General features: G+C 40.7%; 1 protein-coding gene across 2 annotated transcripts in view; it reads left to right on the top strand.

Annotated features, from left to right (window-relative positions):
• Positions 1–22,538, top strand: part of KCNH5 (potassium voltage-gated channel subfamily H member 5) — a 153,331-nt gene that overhangs the window by 96,983 nt on the left and 33,810 nt on the right. For both annotated transcript variants that reach the window (XM_021554525.3, XM_021554526.3), the window contains 2 exons: positions 1,582–1,781; positions 13,247–13,499. In XM_021554525.3, coding sequence (XP_021410200.1) covers positions 1,582–1,781; positions 13,247–13,499 — 453 coding nt within the window. The remainder of the gene's footprint in view (positions 1–1,581; positions 1,782–13,246; positions 13,500–22,538) is intronic.

The raw sequence follows: 22,538 nt of genomic DNA, 5'->3' as shown, positions 1-22,538 counted from the left end.
GAACTCAACCATTTTTACCATTTCCAGTTTGAAAGGAAGACTTTAGTTTCCAACAGAGAAAAATAATGCTGAGTTTGTCAGTGCAGATTCCACAGCCTGGTGCATTCTGGCTTAGTGAGGTATTGCTGGGTGGTGTTTGCAGGGATTTTTTTGTGTTTGATTCTACCCATAATTTGTTGAAGAAACATTTTTTTTAAGTACAACTTTTCCAGGACATGAGACACAACTAGAATTTCTTCTCTGGCTTTATATTTTTCTGCAAATCCTCTCTGCCAAGAGGAGGTAATAGGTGCAAATTGCTTCAGACAAGCTGTTTTCACCATGGCATTCTCAGCTCTTTCCAGCCTGGCAGGTGACAGAGTTGCATCTCTTTGTGCCAGTCTTGCAGGGCACATTTTCAATCAGTGTGCTCTGGGTAGGTCTGCATGGCCAGTTGGGTTGCAGGCATTGGATTTGCAGATGTAGTCTAGCTGTGGTTAGAGGTTATAGGAATTCTACTTCTGCAGAAAAACAACATTTTGAGGGCAATTAGGGCTTCTCTATACACTTATAATGATTTGCAGTAGCATCTAACATCAGGGATATTGTGCCCTCACATACCTGATGAGATGAGTGCATGATAAATCAGCAAATGCTCAAAAAGATGAGGGATGTTGCACTTAAGAGAAGTGATATTTCATCAGGTTTGTCCTGCTGCAAAAGTCCAAAAGAGCAGAGAAGGCTAAAGAAATAAAAAAGTCATGTGGCATTCATCCATCTAAACTTTTTTATAATCCATATGCTTGTACTCTTAAGTGTTGATGTATGTCTGAATGGATACAGAGGTATAGAAAATCTTTCCATATCTTGCAGATATGACACAGCAATCAGAAAAGCAAGGAAAAAACCTGCCCTTGCAACATCACACAGGCTGTTATTCTGCTCTGTTTTCTTCAAGAGAAATCTTGTGTTCATTTGTGCTACATATTGCGTGACTTTCTCTGGTTTGAATCCTGTATTTGTGATGAACTTCGACATCTGATTTCTACCTGGACACATAAATATCACAGTGTGAAATGGAAGTACAGTTCTTCTATTAGATAGGTTTTAGGAGAACACCATGTTTCTTTAAAAATGCCACCTCTCACGTAGGGGTGATGTACAATAGTAAATTGGTTTGGAACAAAGTGAGGTTACTGGAATGAGGCAGAAATGGTTGTGTGGAGGGAAGCCATTATGCACTGAGTGATGGAAGGCATTTTCTCCTTTCACAGTGGCTTATTTCTTACCATTTGTAGGATGCAGTTGTTTTGTCTTTTTTTTTAAAGCAATATGGAAATGCATAGCTGAATTCTGCTATAAAGTACCTCTGAGCAAAGATTATTAAAAATGACAGGCACATTTCTGTGTGTTTGATAATGTCAGAAACAGAAGTAGTGCAGCACATTGGTATTGTGAGATACCAGAATATTTCTCTTTTCAGAAAAGTCGGTAATGTCTCATGTAAGCATGTAAAACATAAAATCTCTGACAGTACCCTTGAATTGTGATTAGCATTTGCTAGAGCATACATATTTATTTTCAATTTTTTCTTTTTTCCAGCTCTTCTTTATGCAACTATTTTTGGAAACGTCACCACCATTTTCCAGCAAATGTATGCCAACACCAACCGCTACCATGAGATGCTGAACAACGTGAGGGATTTCCTAAAATTATATCAAGTCCCAAAAGGCCTTAGTGAAAGAGTCATGGATTACATTGTCTCAACCTGGTCCATGTCTAAAGGAATTGACACAGAAAAGGTATGAGTGCCCGAGGTAACAGTTTAGACAGCAAGAGTTTGTGTCCATTGTGTGCTTTTTTAGAAAGTGGACTGTATAGCAGCTTATAATTTACTAACGAATTTTTAACTGCATGCTATGCCTTTATTATGTTTGTGTTGGAAAAAAACATGATTGTTTTAAAAATGGACTGTTTTGCTGTTTTTAATTTATGCCTTTATTTTTCATTGTGGTAAATGTTTTCTGCTTTCCAGTCTTTTGTCTAAATGCTAAATAATTTTAATGTACTTAATTATTGAAATCAATGGGAAATTGGTCTTCAAATTAGCCCAAGAGCATAATTTAGTGTCTAAACTACATCTGTATTATCCTGAGAAGTACTGGCATCTGTGCATTGCAGTTAAATGAGTTTGACTGGCTTGGACCTTTTGCTGATGCCCAGGTCATTGGCATATCCATCGGCATAATTAGTTAAAAATTTGATGGCAGTAGAGATTGATCTCCCTGAGCTCAAATCTCTGGACTGGCACCTCAGGCCTTTGGTAGGGAGGCACAGAAAATGTGATACCCTTGGCCTCTGTGCCAGGGTGGAAGCCCTACAGGACTTTAGCCCTCAGAAGGAACCTCATTTAGGTTTCTTCAAAAGCTGGTTTAAGAAGATCATCTTTGGAGAGTGATTCCTCATGGGCCAGGACTGACCTCAAGGCTTGTCCTCAAGAACTCTTTTTCTGCATTGCATGTGCAGTGAGCCCCTCCAGCTTTGGGTATTTCAGAGAGCTGAAGTCAGATGAGGGAAGGGTTCCAGCTGCAATGCCTTGAACGTAAGGCAAGATAAAACAGTTTTAGGTTCAGATTTTTGTTCTGTGAGGATCAGCCATGCTCCTGTGGCTCCTGTGGACCTGGTACATGTCAGCTTAAATTAGGCATTCAAGCTCCAGTATCCATGGTTTCCCTCCTAAGAACTTAAAGGCCAAGGGTCCAGAGGAGTTAAGGAAGAGTCATGACAGATGACAGGTGACTCTTGACATGTGCTTGCAGAGCTTTAAAGTTCTTTCTTCAGCTGAATCTCTGGTGTAATATGGGAGGGTGAGGGTGATGCAGATTGTTCAAGTGTGCCAGGATGAAGTCTCTGCACAGAACAAATTTAGTCTTACATCATGGTGATGCAACACCACTTCTCTTATTTGTCATCTGCTGTGAAATTCAGTTTACCACCACAAATACAACTATTTTAAGTAGCAAAAAATCTTTATTTCTTTGATTCTTATGCTTCAGTATGCCACATTCTTTAATATGTTAACTTCTTATACACTAATACCCTAACTTCCTAATCCTGATTCACAAGTGTTAAAAGTGAGCTTTTCTATTCTAAATTCCTGTAAGTGCATTCAGTCCTATTGTATAAACTCCCAACTACATGAAAATTTAACTACCATTTGCATTTATCTCCTTGCTATTAAGCCAGACTCCCGTGTTACTCCACTACAGTTTCATTAGATTTTAATGATGCTTTGCAGTTAATTAGGAGAACCTATGCTTTAATTACTGGAATTTCCTACCATAGTTTCCGCATGTCCGGTTTTATAGATGATAAAAATGCAGTTAGAGCCCTAATCTCTGACTCATGGCAAGCGTTGTTCTCTGGTCTGTAAGATGGAGTGGCTGCTTAGCTAGATAATTAATTTACCTGTAAAATCTGTGACTTAGGTTTTTAACAATTTTCCCTTGGTGAAGACTATGCAAACCCAGTATAAAACAGGATTTCAGGAACCTCTGCATCTGGACATCAGTAGTTGCAGGTAATCAAGCTTCCCAGAAAAGCCCATGGTACAGAAGAACAGAGACAAGAGAAATGTAAGAACTTGAGCACAGTGAGAACTTGGTGTTTTGTGTCTCTTACAGCCTTGCAAAAGCAACAGCTCCAGTGGCCTGTAGTGCCTGCACAGAGCATCCCAGGGGCTGTATGATCAGGCAGTTTGCTTTTTGCTGCAAAAACCTTGCCTTTGGCAAAAGCTTGGGAAGCTGTGCTGCAGCCAGTCTTACATTTAGCTCCACTCAGGAAGGTCTTATGACATCACCCACACAAATGAGAAACCATTATAAATTCCAGCTGAAAAAATCATAGAAACAGAGGGACAGTCCTAGAGATTGGTCATCTGGGTTGGGTGGTTTCTCTTGCCTCAGGTCTTCATTAACCCTTCAAGCCTTGCTGTAAGACCCTCTGCACTTAAATTGCATCCATCTGCACCGAACCTAGAGCAGCCAGAGGATGGGAGCAGAGGGACCCCGAGGTACCCAGGGTCACACAGATTTATTTTTGTGGGTACAGAGGGGCTGGTGGGATGCACTGCACCCCCAGCTGAGCTGCTGAGTCCAGACAGTGCTCCAGCTTGGAAGGGCAGATTCTTCTTCCAGGTCTTGGATTGCTTCTCTGCACTGCTTCTTCTGACAGCCTGGACCTGGCCTTAGAGGTTTCTGCCAGTTTAATTTTCAAAGCTTCAGTAATGACATTCTGAGCAGTCTGTTGTGAGGATATATTTGCATCACACGAGTTCCCATTTTGCTTAATTTTTATAAACTTTTCATTAAGCTTCTTATTATCCTGCAAAACACACATGTGCTTATGACACAGGATAATTACTGAGGAATTTCAGCTTTTCGTTTTCCATCAGACAGATCAGACAGTTTCTATCATCCAAGGATGTTTTTAAACCTAATATACTCTATTGCATCCTAAATTGTTCCAAATATCTCTGTCATCACACTGGAGTGTGTTTTGCGACATCATTTGCCACCAATTGTCATAAATAATAATAAATTTGTAGTAAATTTCATTCAGTCACTCAACACATTGAAATGGCTTTGTTTTTAACCCCAAATATAAAGAACAAGAAGAAAGAATGAGTTTTTTTATATGAGTATTACAGTAGGTTTTTATGGTGTTGAACAATCCCAGCTTTGATGGAGCAAGGGTTAACACGTGTTTCTTTGATAAGTGAAGATTTTAAATTAATGTGCTTGAAATCAAAATATAAGTTAAAAACTCAACTGAAATTACTACCACTTCACATCTGTTGATTTGTTGCCTCAAATATTTATCCCTGAATAGCACATTTGGTGTGTAGTCCCAAAGAAGATTTTGGCCAAAACTGATGAGTCCTTACATGAGAACTGAAAGCAAAGTGGAAGTTAGAGTGGAGGAGGTTAAGTGAAGATCTAGTCCTTGCTGCCTGTGTAACAGGATGTCCTGAAAAGAATTTAAAACCTCAGTGTGTTTTCCTTGTATGTGGAAGAAGACTTGGTCCCCCACACTGAAGTGGAGGTGCTTTAAGCTCAGAATTTTGGCTTCCCTGATCTCCTTGGGAATAACTCATCTTCAAATCCTGCCTTCAGACCACATTGCTTCAGCCTGTCTCTGAGTGCTCACAAACAAGGAATTAACAATGACACTAAAAGCATTAGCATATTTATTATTATTATCTAAGGGGAAGCAAGTGGCCTCTGATCCACACTCTTAAATCACTTAAACATGAGAGCCCTCCTCTGACAGCTGGGATGAGATATGTAATATATGGACACTTATCTCCTGGTGTAACAGTGGCTCAAACAAGATGGAATTTTTTTATTTTTGATTTTTTTTAATGTTTAGTGATGCAGATTTTGGGGTTACTCATCTAATAACGAGCAGGGTTAAAAACATGATAACAATGAAAAGCTTTTATATATTAAGCAGTATCACTCATCCATCAGAACCTGGGGTTGTTTTGTGAGAGGTAAAAGAGGCAGTACTTTCTGTGTATATGATCATTTTTAAGCAGATTTAAAAAGTCTTTGCAGAAATAATTTGGTATATGAAACACACTGAATTCAAATATCTTAGTTTTTATTAAAATATCCAGGCAGCAAATGAGAAATTTATAGATACTAGCTCTTCTGTAAGAAATAGGTCATTATCCAGGAAAGCAGAACAACCATTAACTAACATGCAGATGTCTCAAGGTTTTATCTAATGATAACACTCTGAAATGTCTGTAATACCCAAAGATTTTCTCATCTTGACCTTTGTGCTGTTGTATGGCTTACAATTTGCTCAGAACGCAATTAAATAAATGCCCATCATGTTTTAACAGTAGTTTCCTTCAGAAAAGCCATAGGTTGAAGGAGAAAAAGGTGATCTTATTTAGTTTCAACCTGAACATCAATGGTAACTGGGATAATGAAAGCCAATTCCACGTTGCACTGACTGAAATGGTATCACAGGAACATAACACAGTATTAGAATTATTCACTGCTAATCTTGCATAAAGGAGATGGGTTTATGGTAAATAGACACAGGTTGTAACTTCATTAAATATGACTCTACATGAGGACAGCACAGCTTATTAATGTTTGCTGTTAATAAGGGCTTCAAGAGCTGTAGAAATAATTAGTGATACCCTGAGACAAACAGAGGAGTCAGGCTGCCATTCCTGCCACATCCCATCACACTGAGGTGCCCATAAATGCTGGCTGGATTTCCTTGTGGATGACCAAGGAGTAGAAGCCTGCCAAGCTCTGTGGCCAAAGAGAACTTCCACAACATTAGCTGTGACAGCTGCACACAGTTCCCTGCTGGGAAGGGCAGGTAAAAAGCATTTGGATGAGAATTTTTGTTTCCTTGTAGGCGTTGTTGGTCGTTCCTTGCAGATGGGGACAAGGTGAACAAGGAGTCATGCTTCACCTCCCAGAGCTGAGCTAGGAACAGGTACAGTTGGAATGCACAGATCTCTGGAGAGTGGGATGCAGGAGAGATGCTCAAGATCTCACTGTCCTTCCCCACACAGGTCTATGGGGCTCCCTTTTTCCCCTTTATGGATTGTTTGCCTCCTGGATGCACTCTGCAGGACCAGGAAAGAGTATTCACAGTTATCTCTGCCTCTTGGGTGTAATATCTTGGGATTAATACAGAATAAATGGTGAACTTGTCATGCTTGAGGAGATGCCAGGGCTATGGAGCAGCTCATGAACTTAATTCCTGGGAGAGTAATCCCTGAGTGGGTGGGCCAGGCAATTTGCTGGGCACTGCCACCAAAGGGATGGAGCAGGAAAAGGGGATGTCAGTTCCTGACCACATCTTGTGGAAGGTCTGTCCACCTCTGTTTTCATCCCTCATTTCCCTGAGAGTCTTTATACAAGGCTGCATGTGAGAAAATAAAGCCACTTCCAGAAGAAGCACAAAATGAAATAGTGCACTGAACAATTCCATTCTTCCAAGGGTGGCCTTAAGTGCCAGAAACTGTCATGACTTGAGAAATTTGTTGATGTATGACACATTCTTTCTGATGTTTCTTTTCCTTGTTTTATCTAAAAAGCTGGTTTTTAATGATAGATTTCCCAGTAGTGCGCAATCCCTTGCCCCATTAGAAGGCTGTGCAATAATTTTGCTTGCTGTAGATATGACAACAAAAATGAAAACTATAAAACCTTTAAATATGCAACCTTTAGGCAACCTGGGATCTACTACTTGGGGTCATCTGTGGATGTTATTAGTGTGCCACTTTTCAGTGCATTAGACAGAGCAGTAGCCCCTGTGCTGGTGAACCACTTGATTCCTTAAAAGACATGTTGTTGCCTTTCATCTTGCCCTGATTTTCTAACCCTTAGCCAGATTCTATCTGTGTTGACAAACTGAATTTAATGGACTTTACAGCCAATTTCTAGGGATTTTTTTAACATCTATAACCAGTTACTCAGTTTAAAGAAAACAGTTAATTTTGTTATGATACCATGAAATCCATCAATTTTAATCACTGGTTCAGATTATATATTATTAATAAGAAAACAAGCCAAACTTAGATGTGATTTTCAGATCTCGATTTCAGAGCATTTAAATCCAAGTGAGCTTGGATCTTAGTACAATTAAAACAAAGCACACCATTGCTGCTGACATTCAGTTCTTAGTGCCAAGACACTCAGTGATGTGTTAGACTACCCTAATGCATGCAGGGTTAATTACTGCTCAGCTCCATACATCATCTTGGAGATCCTTACAAAATTGACTGATTATTACAGAAAAATGCTATGATTTGCCAATCAGCTGTTTTCTTACCTTGGTCTCTTTGGCCTCCATCCAGTGACAAATGTAACACTTTTAGCCAGGCCTGAAATAGAATTCCATACTCATATGAGCCAAATCTTTCTAAAAGTCTGAGTAACTTGGTCAGCTGCCTAGTGAGTATTGTGGGTTTTTTTGTAAAGAGCTGACCTTGATTCTGACTGCTGAATATGTCTGAAAACCCAGAGTGGCCTTTCTCCACAAAAATAAAAAGACCTTTCTATGGCCTGTAATGGGTTTGAGGTTGGAGGTGTTTATTTTCTTTATTTTCAAAGCTGGCATTTTTAGTATCTCTGATATTTGCTGCAGTTATTCATTCAGGAAACAGTCCTAGTTATTACACCATAGAATGTCAAAGCTCTTGGCTTGGTCATCAGTCAATATATTCCCTACCTACAGCCCCCAAAATGTGGGAATCCTGTGTGCTGGAAGAGGATTGATAGCTAATGTTCAGTATTCACTGGCCTCTGCCCTTTTTGTTGACAAGTCTTAACAGATTCTGTAACACCTGCTAAGCCATCCTGTAGTGTTTTCCAGCTGGGGAAGATTTTTAAACAAATACTTAAACCTGTAAACCCATCCTAAAAGATACTGTGTGGATGCGCTCTTAATCTGTGCCGTTTTTGTTTTGATTAATTTGCTTTTGTTTGCTTTTTTTAAATCTTTGCTCCCTGTAGAGCTCTTTGAGCTGTTCAGGAAGCTTATCTTGAACTGCCTGCACATGCTGAGGAAATGGATGAGAGAGTTAAAAAATCAGATGGAACCTCCTGGGGTGTTTAACTCCCCACTCTGCAAATCTCGAGCTGAAAAGACTGTGAGACATTTGGTGCCAATACCCTGTGAGTCTTCCAGAGCTGGTTCCTGCCTTTTTCCAACCTCTAGCAGCAACCACAAGCCATTCTCTCACTGCCAGCATCTTCCATATGAGATGATCTAGAGATGTTGAGTCTTTGCTTTGGGAGTTTTATTGTAATGAAGACAAACTTCCATATGAGATGATCTAGAGATGTTGAGTCTTTGCTTTGGGAGTTGTCGTGCTGGGGTCTGTATCAGCTGGGTGCCAGGTGGTGATGGCAGAGCTCAGCAATTGTCTTACACTGGCTTTCAGGAGATTCAGTTTCCTGTGCAAAGAGAGAAGGTGGTAAATATTATTCTGTGCTTTCCTTTCTCCTCTCTCAGCTTTGTAGTGGCTCTGGTCTTTGTGGATACCTGTGTGCTTTTCAGGGAGCTTTGCTTCTTTCCTGGTGAAATCAGTGTTGGTACAGCCAGCAAAGATTCTCCTCTGGGTAGAATTCAGCTTTCTCCTCTGATTTTGCACTGATGTGTAGCAGGTTCAGTTCTTCCATGCTGCCTGGACATGCAGGATAGAGCTGGCTGCAAAGTCTGTGGCTGCAGATTTATTACAGAGCAAATTCTGTAGCAGCACAAGCACCTGTCCCTTCCAAGAGCTCCAAACCCCTCACTTAGCAAAGCATTGCCCTCAGCCACCTGCATACCCTGCCTGCCTTCCACACTGCATGTGGCACTGCAAAAGGCCACGGCATCTCCAAGGAAATCTCCTCTTAAGAAATTCCTCTTGGTGGTTTTTTGCTGCGCTGCTGAAAGAACACACAGGGCAGAACCAATGTCCCAGCAGAGCTTTGCTTGTGTTACCAGGATGTGTTGGAGGCATTTCCCTCACAGTGAAGAGATTTGACTGAGCATTACAGGATGTGCTCTCCCTTAACCTAAATTTTTTTATTTCTACCCACGTGTGTGCATTTGTACACAGAATGGACTCAGGGACAGCCACGGTGCTACTAGTTTGTATTTCCTTGGTTGCATACTGCCTTAAAAATGCTGAGATCTCAATGAGAGCAATTCACAATAAGAATGTCCAAAGTTTTGTATTGTCAGTAAGAGGTAATTTTCATGAATAGTTATCTGAATTTGGAGTGCTCATTTGAAGAACATGCAGTAAGCATGTACCTAAATGTTGCAATTGTCTATCTTTGCTCTCTTTTCCCCCCTACATATATCTACATTTATCTATAGCAGTCAACAATGCCTTGGCAATTCTTCTAATACTAAATATTTGTTTTACTTGTCATCTGTTTCATTCTCTGTTCTCAATGGCAATGTAGCAGGCAGGAGAAATTGAATTAAGCATATTTGTTCCTGGCTAACTCCTAGATCATTACTCATTTACTGCTGATGTTGATAACTGATATCTCCATATATCTCTGTACAGTGATTTGTCATTAGGAGAATCAGTTTATCATGACATCAGAGAATTCCTGAATTATGCTTTCTAAGACTGGCTTACTGGCTTTTCTTTGTGCAATGGGTTTTTTTTTCTGTCTCTTCATATTACAGTGTGTAATGATAGATATGCTGCTTGTGTCTATAAAAAAAAAATCATTCTTTGAGTGTTCACTTTTAATACTCTGTATTTAAGTCTGTATTTGTGAGGAAATGGTATGCTGCTTTGCATCCAAGTGGCTTTTATTCTTGAGGGACACAATTATTGTACAGTCCAGACAAACAAAGGGTCCTGGAACATCTCAGAATCTTACATGAACAACCTCTTCAACAGTTTAACTGATTTTTTTCTGCAGTTTGGAAGCTCAAAAGCTGAAATTTGGTAATCAGTCATGTGTGAACACAGACATTTTTCTTAAGAGCAATGTTTGAGAATTCCTAGCTCGTGGCCTTGTTAAGTCAAAAGCACTTAAATTTCTGAAAGTATTAAAGGGACATAAAAAACTTATAACCATGATTCAGGCCCAAGAGTAGATAAAAATGTTCAAAATCATCAATCATGGTAGAAAAGAAAGCAGAATTTTTCATTAAGTTACTATTGAGATTAAGAAAGATGGTATGTTTCTGTTTTATTGTAATAAAGACAAACTTTCTGTTTGATCCACAAGTAAGGCCAAGGTGAAACAATCACTCCCAAAAGTAATCTTTTTTTTTTTTTTTTTTTTTTTTTTTTTAACTGAGAGACTAAGGCATTCCCATATTTCTACTGGTAAATGGAATGACTCAGGTAAATCAACGTTTGTAAAATTGACATTTGCCCCTACTAAATTATGCAAATGTGATACAGAATATGGTCTACAGTGACTCAGACAAGATACTATTACTAATGCAAATGATGGCTTATAGAGAATATGCCTTGTCAAATGTGTTTGTTACTATTTTTTGTGATAAAACGTACTTATGCAGGGGATCTTAATGTGTTCTGTACAACATTTTGTTACAGAAAAATACCATTAACTCAAATTGACTTATTCTTTGTCAACTAAAATAAAAACTAATGATCTGGTAGCTCTGGGAAGTTGGTTGTAAGCGAGGTAACCTCACGCAGGGGGAAGTTTCCAAAGTGAGCCTGTGCTTCATAGTGTTGGACAAAAAAAGCATCTTCTATCTCTCTTGTTGTTTCAAGATTGAGAGGTGACCTGGTCATATTCTATGAACACCTACATGTGGAAGAGATTTATGAGTATTGCAGGTCTTTTATCTCAACAAGATCATAGATTCTCTGGCTGTTGGCTGAAAATTAAAAAAAACCAAAAGCCTGAGTTCAGAAACAACACATGTTTTGAAAGAGACTGTAGCTGTCCATTGGAACAAATACCCTGGAGCATTGGCAAACATCTAGTCACAGCCTTCCAGGCTGTAAATTTACCAGGTATTCTGGGATTGATGGGAACATTTGGAGTGGAAGAGGTTAGTGCAGATGGTTACAGCAGCCCCTTCTCAGCACACACTGTCATAGTGCAGAGAATGGGAGAATAACTTCTGTTTCACCTTTCTGCATTCATTATTCTTTGATCCCAAAGGCACTTTGATCTATCTGAATAAGAAAAGGACTAATTATTATTATTATTAAAATAGAAGTTATTTATTCTTTTCACATTCTGTGCTTTAGGAGCTTTAATAATACTTTCAGTAATTTGTTTTATACCTCTCCTGCATTAAACAGAAATTAAAATCGTAGCTTGAGTTCATTAACATGGCCATTTACCTCAAAGCTTAGTCAGGGTTACCAGAGTCCCCCTCTGCTATTATTCCATAATAATCAACTCATTAACCCAGTGTCCCTGTCTCCTGCACTGTCTGCAGAGCAGGCTGCCAGATTAATTCCGTACAATGGGAAATTAATCAGTACTATTGATCTGTAGTCTTCCTGATATGAGACTTCCAGGGTGCTCTTAGTCTCATGCTCTTTTCTATCATTTATCCTAGAAAAACATTAAGAGGCTTTATGTGTTTCTTAGGGCAATTATCTGATGTGCATTTTGGGGCTATAAGAATGTTAGTGTGTTTAGGAGGGAGTGCAGATATTGAACACAGTTTACAAACCCAAAAGACTCACAGGTTTTCACTTTCTTTCTTCAAGTGTATTTGTGTTACTGTTTCAATAGGGAAAGCTGTTTAAGGTAAGAAACTAGTTGAAGGTTTTATTTAATTGATCTACAATGAAGATGTCTTCATAGTAGACAGTTCTTCACTCACCTTTACTTTACATTTAATGAGGTTTCAATATACTTCCTTTTTCCTCCAATCTCTTTGGATTTTCTAGTCTAGTAGGTCTTCCTGAGCAGGTAATTCCTTGTATATCTCACTGAAACTGAGCCCTGGGTATGTTTGGACATGTGTTGGTAAGTGGTCACTACATCAAGACTTCTGAAAGTTGGGTTTTCTGAGTGTGAACAAAATGTGGTGGTTTTCTATTGTGGATGGTCTGTCTTTGCATGTCCTTGAGCTCCTTCAGCTCTGTTCTGTGCTCCTGCAGGGATTGAGCATAGCAGCAGGCAGACAGCCTGGGCACCAGGTCTGGAGGGACACCCACAGACAGGACAGAGCATTTCCACCTCTGGAAATGAGTGTGAGAGTGAGCAGAGTGTGACAGAACAGTCCTTGCTTCCACATCACCCTTTCACACAAAGTGAAAGCAGTAGATGGGCAGGAAAAGACTACCCCAAATCAGAATAAAACTCCCACCAGAAGCTTTATGAAATGACTGGAGGGATGGATGGATGGATGGATGGATGGATGGATGGATGGATGGATGGATGGATGGATGAATGGATGGATGGATGGATGGATGGATGGATGGATGCATGGATGCATGGATGGATCGATGGATGCATGGATGGATCGATGGATGGATGGATGGATGCATGGATGCATGGATGGATGCATGGATGGATGCATGGATGCATAGATGGATGGATGGATGGATGGATGGATGGATGGATGGATGGATGGATGGATGGATGGATGGATGGATTTCAAGACTCCCCTCAGGCACGTCTTCAGACCCACCCATCCTGTTATTTCACACAGCAGTGGCCTTGGTGTCTCTTGCCCAGCTGATTATTTTTCCATCTTTTCTTTTGTCCAGGTGCTCTCGATCTGCCCAAAGGACATGAGAGCAGACATCTGCGTGCACCTGAACCGGAAGGTTTTCAATGAGCACCCTGCCTTCCGGCTGGCCAGCGACGGCTGCCTGCGAGCCCTGGCCGTGGAGTTCCAGACCATCCATTGTGCCCCGGGGGACCTCATCTACCACGCTGGGGAAAGCGTTGATGCTCTCTGCTTTGTGGTCTCAGGATCCTTGGAAGTCATCCAGGACGACGAGGTGGTGGCTATTTTAGGTACTGTGATCTCTGCTGGAATGCTTTGTGGTCTGGGTGTGCGTTTTCCTTTTGCTGAGGTTTGAATATTAACGAGTTTTGCCTAACATCAGCTGGGACTACGGGAAGCTAGCAGTTGTAAGATGGGGATGCTGCGTCTCCAGAGATCCTTCTCTAGAAGCAAATCCTTCATCTTTTGTGCCACTGGGAATGCTCTTTCTGCCCGGTATGGCTCACTGGGCACAGCTACAGTGTCTCTGAGCAGAACAGAATGGCATCTGTGTGCTTGACATCTTTTAAACTGAGGAAATGCACTTTGTTTTATGTTACTCCCTCAGGAGGATTTCCACATTAACCTTCACACTGGGATTTTCATTTGTCTGTGTTCTAGCCCAGAATAACACCTGCAAACAGTCTCTGCAAGGCAGCAAAATTTTTGCCTGTAGTAAGCTGGCTTTTCAGAAAATAAAAAGAGTTTGATCTGACTTTGTAAAGGGATGGGGTTACACCATGTATCAAACCACAGTCATGAGAAGTCTGAGTAATGGGGGAATTTAGGTAAACCACCCTTTCCTTCCACTGTGCTGTCTGGTTTTTGGGAAAGAGCCCAAAGCTCATTAGCTTGTATGAGATTGGGAAAGGTGTGGCATGTGGTGGGACTGAGTGGTCAGCACTGGTGTGGGGGCAGGAATCCTCCTCAGAGGCAGAACTATGTGGAAGAAAAACTGGTGGCTCTGCAGAAAAACTACCCAGAGCCTGTCTTGCCTGTTTCATATAGACCCATTTATTGCAGAACTCATACCCTGCTGAATATTTGCCTTCTCCCAAGGTGGAGCTGTCAGTCCCTGAGGGCAAATCCAGAGGGTTCCTGGTCCTAGGGCAGCTGTCAGACCCCACTGAAGCTCTGTGCTGCTTCTTCTCTCTAAGGGTGGCTCCAGAGGGCTCCAGACATGTCCCCATAAAAATGTGTGTGAGCCTGGGACTGGGGTGGGCTTGGGCAGAGTGTGGATGGGAACAGCTCCCCAAGGGCATCCTTTGGATTCTCCCAGCTGGAGTATGAGTTCAGGAAAACTCACACCCATGCCCTTTGGAAATACCTGCTGCACCTTTTCTGCATTCCAGTGTCTCCACTAAGGTTTTAGAAAAGAGAGATTTAGTGTAAGAATGAATCTGTTTCCATATTCAGATGTGAAGCATTATGATGAAAGCTCCTAAATCAACCATTTCCATAGGAAATTATTCCTTGTATTCCAGCTCACTGGACCATTTCATTTTTATAATTAATCTCAGTGATGGTATCTTATATTTTATTAAAATTATTTAAAAAACAAAAGGCTTAAGAGGAAGTAGCAGCAGTATTTAAACAAATAAATGGTTTTTAGAATGAAAACAATAAGTATGTAATTTACTGAACTAAGAGCTATCACTATTGGATTACATGCAAAACTTGATTGCATTTATTAATGAATATTGTGTTTTGGAATGACACAACAGTAAGATTTTTTTTTTGTTTCTACCTTTTAGATGTATTAAATCTAGTATCTATGTTAATCCCCATTTAACCAAAGAGACTTTTAACCGTATCTGGTTAAATGAATTACCTTTAATTACCAAAAGTGGCTTCAGTACTTCCATGCTTCAGAGCTGTGTTCATCATGTACTACAGGGATTGGCAGAACCTGTTAATGTAACTTAAACCAAGATTAACTGCTTCCTCTAGTCCTGGAACACACTGAAGAGTTTTTTCATGCTCTGACAAATTATTTAGCAGAATAGTAAACGGAGTAATTATGGGATGTTGAGTCCTAAACATTCACTTGTGGAAGAATATCTCTCCCAGATGTAGTTGCAAAGACATTTCTAGTGGCAGCTGTGGCACCTGAAACAGCAACTGCAGATCAGACAGTGAAAAACAAAATTTTTACTGATCTGTTCTGCCTCGAGAAGTTCAAGCATAAGGAACATGAATCTGCCTAAGGGGGAGACTAGGTTTAAAAAAACTGACTAATGGGAAAACCTCAGTACCTGCTTTGAATCCTCCAAGCATCTGCTGCCACCCTGGTTTTCCCAGGGAAAGTCAACTTGCAGGATTGTGCTGCCAGTCTGTCCCTCTTCTCCACCACCCAGCAGTGACCTAGAGTAGAGGAAATGCAGTAAGTATCCTTTGGAAATTTGTCCTCATTAATTTCCACTATGAGAGCAGGAATGAACAGGACATGCTGTCTGCAGCCTCTGCTCCTTGCAGAGGAAATAATAGTGCAATGTGGTTTAATACAGTGGTGTGTTGTTTGCCTTACTTAAGGAAAGAGAGAGAAGGGGTGCTTTGTTTTTTTTTTTTTTTGACAATGCTCATCCATGGATGGATGTTTTGATGTATTTTAAAATGTGGAATATCCAGGAGAAGTGAGTTGGGTAAAGACATTAAAACAGGTTAAGAACCATCATGTCCCATCTCTGACATTTGTGCTTCCATCCAAAGTGCAAGGCTTCATCCCCCCTCAGGTCCTGGCATGAATCACTCCATGGATTTTGCTGCTTGTCCATCTTCCCTTAGTGTGTTCCATGGTCTCCAGCCAGGGTGAGTTGGCACATCCAGCCTCCCTGCCTGCAGAAACGCTGCCCTCAGGAGCCTTAGCATCCTGTTCAGGTGCTTTTCTTTTTTTCCACCTTCATGGAGCAACCATCATTTTTTTCAGCAGCTTTCTTCCTGCCTCAGCAGTGCCAGCTTTGGTTTTCTCTGTGCTTGAAATCAGGTGAAGCCTGGTGATTGACAGGGCAACTTGCAGCACTGTGTCATTGGGTCCCCCCAGATTTGATTTTGTTCTCATTTGTGGATAATTAAATGCCCAGCCGCTGCAGCAATCAGCATTACAGAAATACTAACAGTAAGAGAATGACTCCAATTGCAGACCTGCAGTTTGTAGGACTCATTAAAGGAGATATCCAGGTGCCCCATTATGTTCCCCTCATTAGTTACCTCCCCTTCTCGAGGGCAGTGTCCCACCTTTTGCAGGTCCTGGCTGTAGCAGCGAGCACTCCATGTGCAGGGTGCTGCTACACTGGGGAAAAGGAGACACAGACATTTTAACATAACTCATCTGCAGTTGCCAGGAGAATGGAGAAGGGCAAACAGTCTTGTCTCTAATTATCCAAACTTTCCCAGCAAGCGAGGTGACCCTGAGAAGGCACGTCAGTAATTTTCCACCGTCTCAAGCAGGAGTAAACAATTTAACTGCTACTGCTCTGCACGGGGAGATGTTACAGCAAAGGATCTCAGGGAGGACCAGGGGTTTGGAGTCCCCAAGCTAATGAAAAGAGGCATCAGCTACCAGAGGGCACCTGATAATTCATCCTGCTGCAATTAACCTGAATTTGCTCCTGATGAGGAGTTGCACATCGGTGGCAATGCCAACCAAATGGCTCTGAAAGTTGCTTTCCTGCTACTTGCACAGCTGGCTGTTTAAGTTGTGCAGTAACTTAAACTGGTAATATTGATTAACAAGCTTTAAAGAAGGTGTTTTTTCAGCAGAAAAATAATGGTCTGCTGCGTTCAGATGTTGATTGTAGGAATTGATCAAAAATACTGCTCAAGCTGCATAGCGATAAAAATATATTGAGCAGTGAAATCCTGGTGGGGATTGCTGCTGAATGAACTCAGTATGATATTCAGGTCAGAATGAATATAAATTGAATAGTTCATGTTTCAGCCATGCTTAGGGTCCTGATCCCATAGTATTCAGCTGTTTACCTTTATGTATTATATGTTAATTCTCAGCATGTTCTGCATATCATTCCAGAGTAACACACTGTTAATTGTTATTAGACAACCAGACCTTCTTAAAGGTCTGACTCATTAATTATTTCCAAATTTTTTATCTGGGAAGGGGATATGATGCAGTATCAGAGGAGCAAAGCAAGTTTCTTAAGCTTGGTATGAAAATAGGGATGAGTCTATTTCCACTGTTAATGCTACCTGTGTTTGGAGGTCAAAAGGTTGAGTCTCCCACCAAATCACACAGAGAAAAGTTCTTTAGAGGAAGATCAAGTAACAGCTCCCATTTGGATGAGCAGGAATCCCAGGAGCTCCATAGCTCTCATCCATGGGCATTAGCAAGATGATATTTGGTATCCACGCATCAGCACTTTGAATTTCCATGCCTGGGCAGCCGGGCATGGGCTTTGTGCAGGACAAGACTGACTGAGCACATGGTGCACTTTGTGACATGAAAACCTGCTAGTCCAGTTCCATCTCACTGTATTAGTGGCTAATTGCTTGATTTTAATTTCTTTAGTTGCAGCTTGGGTTTCTTCTCAAGTGGAGTGAGGGTGGCAGAATTGGTCCCTGTGTCAAATAAGCTCTTCTTAATTTGTACTTGAACTTTTGTGCTGTTTTCCATGTGAAGTCGACCAAGGCAGACTAATTGTGAACATTTCCCCAGGTTAGTAGCATGCACCTGGTAGCAATTTTCAGAACAGGCTGTGTCCTATTTCATCCATAGGAAAAGTCCCCTGTGTTCCAATGAGTTAAAGCTCTAAATTAACTAAGAGGAAAATTATTCATAGAGGAAAGGGTTGACTTTTTTTCAGCTTGCAGAACTGAAATAATTAATGTGATTTAGGCTGGGTTTTAAGTGCTGAATCTGAAAGTATTTTGCAAAATATTTGAAGGGTTACTGGTCTGAAAACAAGTGTGATTTGCTGGTCTGCATTGTGCAATTCTTCTTAAGTGCCTTGGAATCAGTCAGATCTTGCAGGTCTGGGTTGATACCTGCAGTGCCATTGTAAGATTTAGTCCTACTGATGCTTGTTCATTGGTTCTTGCTGACAAACCTGAATTTTTCATATTGTTTTGTAAATTTAATACATTTTTGTGTCTCTGCATGATTGTTAATTATAAGAAACATCAGTCTTAATTTAGTGCCAGCTAGTGTGTTATAGATTTGATCCACAGCCTCCAGAGTCAGAAAGATTCCTTTCTCTGAATTGATATGTTTTTGAATTAGACTTGCATGCTTCACTGCCAAAATTTGAAAGTCTTGCCAGCCCAAGAATAAGAAAATTATTTAAAAATCATGTGTTACAGTTCTTTTAAATCAGATCAGACTAACAGTTTGAGGCAATCTGATTTGCCCTACAAGTTTTCAAGGTGGTAGGAATGGTCATGCTTTCAGGTTTATTTCCTCAGTCAGGAAGGACAGAAACCTATTTCTATATAAAATCAAAATGGAAATAATCTGTCTTCAGGAGCTGGGGCTTCTAGAAGGATGTGAGGCAGTGATGATACTTGCACTAAAAGTGAGGGGAGATAAGGAGAGAAACCTTTCTGGGCTTTGGGCCCTGCTTGGTGGAAGAAAGGTAATTCCTTTTTGTTTCCAGGTGCAGATGGGGAAGGTTGCACTGTGTTAAATAATGCAAAGTGCCTTTGCCAGCATGGACCAGGGTTTTGGCACAGTCTCTTGTCTTTGCTGCTTTACTGGCTGTTTTGACAATGCCTCAGAGGCTGGAAATGCTGTTTTCTCCTGTCATTCTGCCCTTTCACATGCAGTCCCATAGAGGTGGGTTTATATGCAGCTCAGTGATCATCTCTGATGTGATTTTCAAGGAAGTTCTGGCCCTTCTGGATGCCCCAGAAAAAGCTGAGGCTAAAACATTCGCAGGAGAAAGAAGACCTCTCTCACAGTTTAGTATCATCTCTGCCCATCTCGGGCTGTGCTGGCAGTGATGTCCCAGATGGGAGCTGCACCTGAGGATTTGCAGCACTGCATCACCCCCACCTTCTCATCTTTAGGCAGAGGCAACCATTTCAGCTAAGCCAAATGTCTTGGGGTGACTTTGTGGTCTGGTATCCCCTATTTTTCCCAAATTTGTTTCTTCCCAAATTTGTCTCAAACTGGGACACCCAGAAATCCAGCCAGCCCAGCAGCCTGTCTCCAAAAGTGGTCAATAGTAGATGTGCAGGAGAAAGTAGGAAGGTGAAGTAAGGAGACTGTGATGCTTCTCCAGAATGTTTCCAACCCTCCACTGGACTGTAGTTCACCCAGAGGGAAATCTTTTGTGTTTAGTAGCTACAGATGGATTTTATTCCATGAATACATTGCATCATTTAGTAAACCTGTGCAACCAGTCCCAGTGTGTCATGGTAAGGAGATGCAGAACTGCTCACTGACCATCACGGAGCTGCTCTGGGTGACAGGAGCTGATTCACTCTCTGCTCATTGGGTTTCTACATCACTTTGGGACATGTCTGTCCTGCAGCAGGAGGTTTCACTGCAGATACAGAGAAATATGAATTTGTATGAATATAAACACCGATATATGTAATTATGACCTCCATTTGTGTGCATGCTGCCATTACTTCATTATATTTGGCACTTACAAATATTTTCTCTCTGTGATACAGTTTTACTGATCTTCAAACAACATCAGCCTTTGCTTTTCATGAGCAGTGTAAGATTTGAGTGCATCCTGATGGAAAGCCAACGTCATTCATCATGTCTGACTCGTGCTAGCATGACTGATGAGGCTTTGGAGATATTTTAAAATAGTTAAAGAGTTGCTGGTTTATTAGCTGAGACTGTACAGAAAAACACCTCCTTAAGAAGACTTGGTCCCCCTTTATGTGTTTTTACCCAGTGCTATTTCCCACCAAGAATTTATTATTTTATTGCCTGCCTAAACTTTCTTCCAAAGGATCCATCAAGCTCTTATGTTGGCTAGGATATTTATTAGCTCAGTTTCTGTCCCCATCTGAAGGAGGATAAATTTTTTCTCTACATAAATACACATGTGGATTCTGAGATGTTGTTTAAACAGAGTGTTTCTGACTTCAAACACTTTTTCATTACATCTGCAAGCTCCTGGGTGGTTCCATAAAGCCCTTAAGAATTTTTCTACCTGAAAGGTCCAGGCATGAGCTCCTGTCTGGCAAATTGGCAGGTCAGTCCATGGTGTAAGGCTGCAGAGAACATCTGTCCCCCCAAATCTGTTTGTCAAGGTTATCAGAATATAGAAGATAGAGCAGTGCATAGAAATATCCTTACCTGTTATACAGCTGCATACCATATGATTGCCCCTAAATATATTTATGTGACTATGCATGAATAAATATGTATATTTTATGTGCAGGCACACATACATAGTATTTAGAATTATAGCAGTGTATGTATTTCAGAAAAAATTATGCCTGCCACCAACACCTTTCACATGCCCTCTTGCTGTCTATGCTCCTTTCAGTTGCAAAAAATCTGAATTTTTATGATCTTAGTGGTCTTTTCCAACCCAATGATTCCATAATTCTGTAGATGTGGTATTTAGTGGCATGTTTTAGTGTGGATTTAGCATTGCTGGGTTAAGGGTTGGACTTGATCTTAGAGGTCTTTTCCAACCCAAAGGATTTTATGATTCTGTGTGATGTGTAAAATGTATGCAAGTAGTTCCCTTGACTCTAATTTACAGAATTCCTTCTTCCAGTGATGCTTCAGGCACTGTGAGCAGGGGCAGGAGGGTTTCCCAGAGCTTTGCCTCCATTCAGGAGGTGTCAGGACCCAGGAAAGGGCAGATTTGGGAGGGAATGTACTAAGGCCTCAATAAATCTCCAGAGAATCTTTGGAAATTATGCAGGCTGCATCAGCACCTTTGCATTCCCAGCTCAGCCCCAGCAGCACTTTCCCTGGAGCTCTGAACATCCCCTGCAAGTGAAAAATACTCGTGTGTGTCCCTGGGTAGCTGTGCCAGACCTAGCCAGTTAAATTTTCTGTTTTGCAACCCTGAAAATTTTGTTTTTATTTGGTTCCAATGTGTAAAATTACCCTCAGAATCATGGAATGGGTTGAGACATCTTCCACTAGACCAAGTTGCTCAAAGCCCCATCCAGCCTGGCCCTGAGCATTTCAGGGATGGGGCCCCCAGAGCTGCTCTGAGCACCCTGATCAGTGCCTCCCACCCGCCGAGTAAAGAATTTTTTCCTAACTTCTGATATTGTCCTGAGTGAATAATTACCTCCCTCTGCACAGTGAACTACAGTTAATAGGGATAAAGTATAGTACATTAATCTCTGTATTTATGAAGAAGGAGGCGTTGTTTTGGAGAATCTGGTAGGTTTTGTTTTCATTCTGTACATTCCTTAGCACATTTATAACCAGCAGACAAGCTCAGAAGTGTGTGTGGAAAATGTCAAATTCAAGATCCCTTAAAGGTTTCCAAGATTTTGTACTTTCTGAAGAGAATAAACCACAATGTAAGAGGAGTTTAGAGTTTCACCCTTCAAATCCAGTGAGTGATGGCTCAGGGAAGAGTGAATGAATTCAGTTAATTTTGTCCCAGCCAGTGCAGTCCCACATCCCTGCCACACTGAAGGACAATAAGATCTTCTCAAGCTTATGAATATTATTTCATTTATCCATGGTCTATATACAGATTACAGGCTCTGTAACACACTGCTGTCCTGAGTTTCGGGCTGAGCATCCACTGCTTTCAACCTCTTGGTTAAATTAACCACATATTAGCCTAAATTTTAAACGAGAACAAGTGGTTTGCTCATATTTCAGTGGTAAAACCACTGTCTTTTAACTGCACTCTGCTCTGAAAGTAGGATTCAGCTCTGCCCTGTGTCCACCTCAGAGAACAAATCCATTAAGCAATTTTCTGCATTTCAGAGATGTTTGCTATAAATTATGTAACTATGTTGAGCATGTCTGTAAACTGGGGTCTGAACTCTAAGTAGAGACAAGGACAATTAACTGCAAAAGGTAATTTCAAAACAGTACATTGGATAAATTATAATGTTACTAGAAAATGCTCTGTATTAAGGGAAACATTTTAAAGCACCTTGTTTTATAAATTATACCAGCTGTGTTATGTATTGTAGTTAAATTTAATTACATAAAAATATGTAGAATCAAAAGCAGCTCAATGATATGCAGTTATAACCTTTCTAAGGGATGATTCTGTTATAGAGATATTTTTTAGAAAATAAAAACAGAGAAGGGAAGATAAGGACTTGCACATTTTATTTCACCCTGCCGGAGAAATATTAGATATGTTTTACTGGATACAATACCA

The sequence above is a fragment of the Lonchura striata genome, chromosome 6 (assembly GCF_046129695.1).
Source record: "Lonchura striata isolate bLonStr1 chromosome 6, bLonStr1.mat, whole genome shotgun sequence".
NCBI classification, from domain to species: domain Eukaryota; kingdom Metazoa; phylum Chordata; class Aves; order Passeriformes; family Estrildidae; genus Lonchura; species Lonchura striata.
This window is presented reverse-complemented; position numbering and strand designations above follow the sequence as displayed.